This window comes from Phalaenopsis equestris, unplaced genomic scaffold, assembly GCF_001263595.1.
Source record: "Phalaenopsis equestris unplaced genomic scaffold, ASM126359v1 Scaffold000002, whole genome shotgun sequence".
Classification (NCBI taxonomy): domain Eukaryota; kingdom Viridiplantae; phylum Streptophyta; class Magnoliopsida; order Asparagales; family Orchidaceae; genus Phalaenopsis; species Phalaenopsis equestris.
This window is the reverse complement of record NW_018164444.1, coordinates 1027762-1035642: the sequence shown is the minus strand read 5'-3', so window position 1 is coordinate 1035642 and position 7881 is coordinate 1027762. Positions and strand designations below refer to the sequence as shown.

Sequence of the window (7881 nt, the reverse complement as noted above, 5' to 3'; positions counted from 1 at the left end):
ATTAAATTATACACTTTAAATTAATATAGGCGGTTATAAAAAAAAAGTGCAATTAAAGAGTAAGCATTTTCAAAGTTTTTCTAAGTTAAAGTGAGCAATTATTTTCTTATATGTATTAAATTTAGAGTTTATTAAATAAATAATTTCTTTAATGCTTTAGACAATTATTAGATTCATGTTATAGCTTAATAACTAAAGAAATTAAATGGGAAAAGGGTAAATGAGTATTTAATGTCTTTAAAAGAAGGTAATTTAAAGGAAATAAAATGATGGGTAATTGTTTATGTCATACAAGATTTCCCACATATAGTACTGGCAGGGGATGCAATGTACCCGTACACGTTAAAGGAAATGGTTAGTGCGTATATTTGGGTACAATTTGCAGGTATTTTCGAGTATAATTTTAAGGGTGTATTCAGACATTTTTTAGGGAGCTTTTGGGCATATTTTTTAGGATATCTTCTGGTATAACGATAATCATGTGATGACTATTAAATATATTAAATTGATAAATACTTAAAGTGAAATGAGAAGAGATAAATTTAAAGTTTTAATAAAATAAACTGCATTTTCTTAGGTAATTGTTTAAGTCATACAAGATTTCCTACATATAGTACTGGCAGGGGATGCAATTTACCCGTACACGTTAAAGGAAATGGTTAGTGCTTATATTTGGGTACAATTTGCAGGTATCTTCGAGTATAATTTTGAGGGTGTATTCAGACATTTTTTAGGGAGCTTTTAGGCATATTTTTTAGGATATCTTCTGGTATAACGATAATCATGTGATGACTATTAAATATATTAAATTGATAAATACTTAAAGTGAAATGAGAAGAGATAAATTTAAAGTTTTAATAAAATAAACTGCATTTTCTTTTGGTCATGCATAGTATAACATAAGAATTCAATGCATATTAGATTATACTTACTAAGTTATACTTACAGTTGAAGTTAATATTTTCTTTCAAGAGAATGAAAGATTTAGGTTGATATTTTCGAGTATAATTTTAAGGGTGTATTCAGACATTTTTTAGGGAGCTTTTGGGCATATTTTTTAGGATATCTTCTGGTATAACGATAATCATGTGATGACTATTAAATATATTAAATTGATAAATACTTAAAGTGAAATGAGAAGAGATAAATTTAAAGTTTTAATAAAATAAACTGCATTTTCTTTTGGTCATGCATAGTATAACATAAGAATTCAATGCATATTAGATTATACTTACTAAGTTATACTTACAGTTGAAGTTAATATTTTCTTTCAAGAGAATGAAAGATTTAGGTTGATATTTTCGAGTATAATTTTAAGGGTGTATTCAGACATTTTTTAGGGAGCTTTTGGGCATATTTTTTAGGATATCTTCTGGTATAACGATAATCATGTGATGACTATTAAATATATTAAATTGATAAATACTTAAAGTGAAATGAGAAGAGATAAATTTAAAGTTTTAATAAAATAAACTGCATTTTCTTTTGGTCATGCATAGTATAACATAAGAATTCAATGCATATTAGATTATACTTACTAAGTTATACTTACAGTTGAAGTTAATATTTTCTTTCAAGAGAATGAAAGATTTAGGTTGATATTTTCGAGTATAATTTTAAGGGTGTATTCAGACATTTTTTAGGGAGCTTTTGGGCATATTTTTTAGGATATCTTCTGGTATAACGATAATCATGTGATGACTATTAAATATATTAAATTGATAAATACTTAAAGTAAAATGAGAAGAGATAAATTTAAAGTTTTAATAAAATAAACTGCATTTTCTTTTGGTCATGCATAGTAGAACATAAGAATTTAATGCATATTAGATTATACTTACTAAGTTATACCTACAATTGAAGTTAATATTTTCTTTCAAGAGAATGAAAGATTTAGGTTGATATGATGGATATGAGAGATTTTGCTATTAGAGGAGGATGACTACTGCAAGGTATATTTGTTATGAGGATAATTTTTTACTGTTTCTTTCAAATGTTGATATACTATTTAGTGATGGCTTGAGATGTTATCTTTGGATGTTATTATTTCTGGAAGCTTAGATTTTATTGCTTTTTGTGGATTAGTGGCTTTTTTATATATTGGAAGTTTCTGAAACATTTGTGGAAAGAAAAATGAAATGTTAATACCGTCCTACTGCAGTTCCTGCCTTAGCTAATTCTAAGCACCGTGTCGGGTCGTGATAGGTGACGCATGGCCATGATGGACCCACTTTAGCCTTTGGTATGGTGACGTGGAAGTTTGAGGAATTTCCACATGGTAGCCTCTGATTTATTCATATGTAGATGGAATTGGTGTTGATTGAATCAATAGGGGTGCCAAGTGTTATTAATTTCCCAGTCCATGTGTTTGACAAGCGGAGTTATTGTAGAACCACTCCAGACCCGAGTCCGCCACATGGGAAATCTTGTGCCTTTGGATTGAGGAAGAATAATGTCGCAGATTATGATTGGCCAGCCAACATTGGCAGTTTTTTCTATTAAACTTTGCTTTATCAAGGAATGGGGTTGTACTGCCGATGAGGTTGAATTTAATTGGTCAATCAAGGCCTACATTTGTCATATGCATATCAGCTTTTCTGTGGTGTTTTAAAGTCGCATGTCACCTATAGAAATTTTTTCTCTCTTCTGGTTTGCAATATCACAAATATCTTTCTTAGTTGCATAACATCCATATCTTGCAATGCTAACAAATCAACACTGTGTAGTTCAATATTAATTATAGTATGCAATGCAGTAGATTCACAGTAGCACCCCTATAATATGCTGTACAGTTATAGTGTAGTAGCATTCATAACATCGTTACTTAGCAATCATAGTACATAGTATGGTAGCATTCCCAACTGTCATTTGATATGAAATACAACAACGTGAATCAAATATACTGAAGTATTTTATACGATAAGACATATGCATTTAAAACATCCATGTCCTTCTCATGTCAAATACCTGAACATTACACCATATCTATTATCTTGCCATCACCATGAAAATTATCATGCCAGATTTTAATAATACTCGTATTATCATGTATACCATAAGTAGAAGTACATGATGACTTACCATGTGTCATAGGTAGATGAGGTAAGTATGGTTAAGTAATGCAAAACAATATTAGAGCGCATACATGTGATTAGGCCTACAAGTCTACAAACATGTGATTAGGCCTACAAGACTACAACACTTTGTGTGTCTTACATTTCGTATGACTCATGCAGGACGACATGTATCATATGTATACAACACAATTATTTGAAATAGGCCTACAAGACTACAACACTTTGTGCGTCTTACATTTCGTATGACTCATGCAGCACGTCATGTATCATATGTATACAACACAATTATTTGAAATAATACTGAATGTATTAGTGGGTAATACTGCAGACTGAGGAACCATGGTTCCTATAATGAAATAACCTATCACGAAAATCTTCTATGACTTGCTTAAGGAGAGGATTAGAAAAAATTAACAGATCTCACCACAAAATTATTTAGAAATAGCTTGATTTATTTTAACATGCCTCGAGATCATCTTAATAATCAGAAAGTTCAATTAAATTTATAATAATAAAAAAAAGGTTTTGTAGTAAATTTTAGTTAAGACCTTGCTGAAAAGTCACATGTTGCAAACTATCCACATTCTAGAATTTTCGCAATGATTTGTATTGTTATGCCCACAAGAATGTAGTGTTAAGCCAAGCTATTCCTCTACAAATGCTAGGTGTGAGATGTAAATGCAGAAGAATTGTGTGCTGACATTTTTGGTGCCTGCTTTATTTATGAATGAAAATTAGGTTGAGGTGGAAAGAATGAGGGCTCGGGCCCATGACAAGGTTATGAGCAAACTGGCTGTGGCAAAGCATAAAGCAGATGAAAAACGGGCTTCAGCAGAGGCAAGAAGGAAGCAGCAAGCTGCAAGAACAGCTCAACAGGCAGAGTATATCCGAAGAACTGGCCGCACGCCTTCCTCTTTCTCTTGTTGGGGTTGGTGCTTTTAATTGTGCTCTCATTCGGCATCAACAGATTCATTTGGTATGAATTTGGTGAGACATGATTAGGCATTTGTTCATAGAAGTGTTTTATCCCTATTTCTTTTCCTTTTCTTTTTTTTTTTTTGTTGAGGTGAATTGTATCCGTTCATATTCATGTAAATGTGTCTAGATGATCATGCAAGCCTTTTTTATTTTTTAAGTTTTTCATTCTTATTGAGCCATGATTTTCTTTAATGATGAGCGTTATAAAGTATAATGTTAATTGAACGAATTTGATTTAGCATTTAATGAGCAATCTGAACTTAAAATGGATATGAATTGAATGTGAACTATCAAATTAGTAAAATATATTTCAATGAGTATAAATAATAAGTTTATGTTCATGATCAAAAGCATTCTCATATAGAAAAGAGCAAGGCTTCATTTAATAGTGTATTAAACAAATCTATACTCAGGCTTTGAAAGAGAGTATTATCAAATTTAAATCAAAGGAGTTTATTTACAAGTTTGACAAGATATTATTAATGGTTATGAGTAATTAGAACAATGAGCTACTCAAACATTCATTTATAGATTCAGATTTTATGAATTCAGGATTTATGTTTGTTTAAACAATTAGTTAATTAAATGAGCGCAAGGGAGCTCTTTCGATTAACTAATAGCTTATCATGTATATTAGTTGTTTGCAGCCATGTTTAATATCTTTTACTCATCACATCATCATCAATGCATACTTTTTAAATCAAGCTTTATTGAAAGATAATCACACTTAAGTAGGGTTGTAAGTGAATCAAACACTCAACTCGAACCCGGTTCAATGACTATTCATTCAAGTTCGTTAAGAATAGTATGCAAACTGGTTGGAACACTTCATAAAAACTTGTCGTCTAAGTGATTCATTTTCTATTTAAGTTCATTAACTAGTTTGTTTGTTGTTCAATAGGTAATTTATTGAAGATTTGTCAATGACTTAATTAAATTTTGGTTGTATGAATTTTTTTTAATTTATTATTTAGTAGTAATTTATTTTAGTTTAATTTAATTAATAATTAAATATTAATTATCAATTAAATTTTTATTTGTATTCATATATCTTTTTTTATCATATCTTAAATAAATATAGTAATTATACTAATCAATTATATGACCTACCATGAAAAGCTTCAAAATTCATTGTGAAGAAGAATCTAAATTAGAATGTATATGGATTGTATAGAGCTATATAAGATTGCTATTGAAACACAAGTATCATCTACCAAGTAGTGATGGTTTTCTCAATCAATTAGAAGGAGCATCATTATTGTCTCATATTCGCTTGAGAACAAGATATTATTAATTGAAAGTAAGGGCTGGAAAAACAAGTGATAAATGTATTGACACTTGAAGTTAAGCAGAGTCAGCTTAGTGGAAAAAACAAGAGATAAGAGAACGAAATAATCTTGGAAGATTGAAAGTAAGGGCTGGAAAAACAAGAGATAAATGTATTAACACTTGAAGTTAAGCAGAGTTTAGCTTAGTGGAAAAACAAGAGATAAGAGAACGAAATAATCTTGGAAATTTACTTCTTGAAAGAGAGGAGAAAGGGAGGTGCAAGGCCAGAGTTTCAATTTGGCAGAACTTGTGAATACAGTGTTCTTAAGGTTTTTGTTCTCTAAGAGGTAGCATAACATTCTCTTTATCTTAGAATCCATGAAAATTTTTCCTTGCATAATTTATTAAACAAGAATGTGTTTTAGTAATGCCATTGTCTTCTTATGGTAGTCAAAAAGCTCAGAATTGAGAACCTTATAGTTTTCTAAAAATTAGTTGATTATGAGTTGAAAATCGCTGTAGACTTTGATTCGCTTGATGCTCGCTGATTCACAACCCAAATACTAGGATCAAGCCCTTGTACTCAGCAGCATTGTTAGTATATGACTCCACTAAGTTATAAGAATAGCGGAGAATGTTGCGCTTAGCATATATAAAGATCAAGCTGACCTCAGATTGTACCTTTGAGAGAGATCCCGGGGGCCCTTCCTTTAGAGAAGATGCTCCGTCAAAGTATAATTCCCATTTAGGTGAATCGATGGCCATCAAGTGCTCATCAGGAAAATCATTATTAAGAGTTAAATCTGTCGGGATTAGGTGAGCTGCTAGAAAATCAACTAACAAGTCCCTTGACAGCCCGTTGAGGGACATATGAAATGTTAAACTGAGACAAGATCATAGCCCATCTAGCCAATTGTATAGTTAAAGTGGAATAAGTCATTAGATAGTACAAGCGATTTATTCTTGAGATCAGATCAATACAGTGTGAGACTCTATAATGCCACAATTTCTGATATGAAAATATCAATGTCAGACAATACATTTCAATCGGTGGATATTTTATTTTAACGGGGATGAAATACTGCTAAAATTGACCAATGTCATTTCTTTCTCATCCTCATTCACTTTGGGTAGGAGAGAAGCTGAAGGAGGAGGAAAATGAGAGTTTCGAGTTACCGTAAGCTGTGATCTTGTCATTGTGTTCTTAGCTAGCTCAAATTTTGACTGTATTGCGAGGGTTTCGGGGAGATCAGAGTGATGTAGGCGAGGGTTTTATTAATTTAATTTTATTTAAGTTAGTTTTGTTAGTTTAATTGATTAATAATTAATAACTAACTAAAAATTATCAAATTAATTATAATTAAATAAATTTATATTTATCATTTAATTAATAATTAATAAAAAATAAACATTAATTTTTTATTCATTCAATAAATTTATAAATAATTAGTTATTAATATAATCAATAACTAGTTTATTAATCTTTTATAATTGTTAAAATACTATTTAATAATTAATTTAATAATGTTTATATTAATAATATTATTTTAGTAAATATATAATTTTTAATTATCATTATTTGAAATAAATTATTAACGAATTTAAGAAACTAGTAGATTTTGTCTATTTTGAAATATTTTTCGAAGACTTATTTACATCATTTACTAAATCCTGCTATGATTTTTTGTTAAAGTCTAACAATCATAATAAATTTTTAAATCCTGACAATTTCATAAGATTTAATAGGATTTACTAAATCCGTTGTCAAACTATTTTTGAGATTTAACCCTTTCCAATTTTACGAAATTTTAATTTATAAGATTTATTAAATCCTACTAACTTAAAATTTACAGCCCTAAGAGATTCAACCCATTGAAGTGAATATTATTGTGATTGAGGATCCGTTTGGGGCAGCTTATAAGTGCGGGCGACATTTTCAAAACGTCGCCGTACCGTTTGTTTCACACTTTTCGTCAGCTTATCTGAAACCACGTTTGAGTTTTTACACTAAACGCAGGTCACGGGTCGATCCCCGCGGCTAGCCAACAAGCTGCATTTTAGGATAAACATCTTATCTTGAAACGTACAAGCAGCCCAAAACGGACCCTGAATGTTTGGATCTTGTGGTGGGAGCAAAGCAGCTCTAGTTATTGATTGAGCGCTCGTCGGCGGACGACATCAATCTAATAATGTTGGTGTTGGAATGGAACACTAGACCCTCTACTAAATTCGATACATTTAATTTTTTTAAATGCTATCAATAATAGAATTTAATAAATCTGGGATTTAATGTAAAACTGATAAAATATTGAGAATGAATTAGATTTATTAAATTCTAAATTTAAAATTGCTACTTTTTCTGACAAAGTTAAAGTTAAATACTATTTAAATTTATTATCATACAACCTCTTCAAAAAGTACGGAGAGTAAACGAATAATAATAATTATTATATGCAGAAAATTCAAAATATTGATATTTATAAATTTATCATTCATGTAATTTTTTAAACTATCATGATCAAACTATTGAGAATTTGATAAAAATAAAAAATATGAG

The 7881-nt window shown here is 30.1% G+C and overlaps 1 protein-coding gene across 1 annotated transcript; it reads left to right on the top strand.

Annotated features, from left to right (window-relative positions):
• Positions 1–3813: 3813 nt before the first annotated feature.
• LOC110039565 (remorin 4.1-like) lies at positions 3814–4226 on the top strand (the record flags this gene model as incomplete). Its single annotated transcript, XM_020744674.1, is given in 1 exon segment — positions 3814–4226. A coding segment is annotated over 1 exon segment (206 nt), but the record flags the coding sequence as incomplete, so codon positions are not given.
• Positions 4227–7881: the final 3655 nt, after the last annotated feature.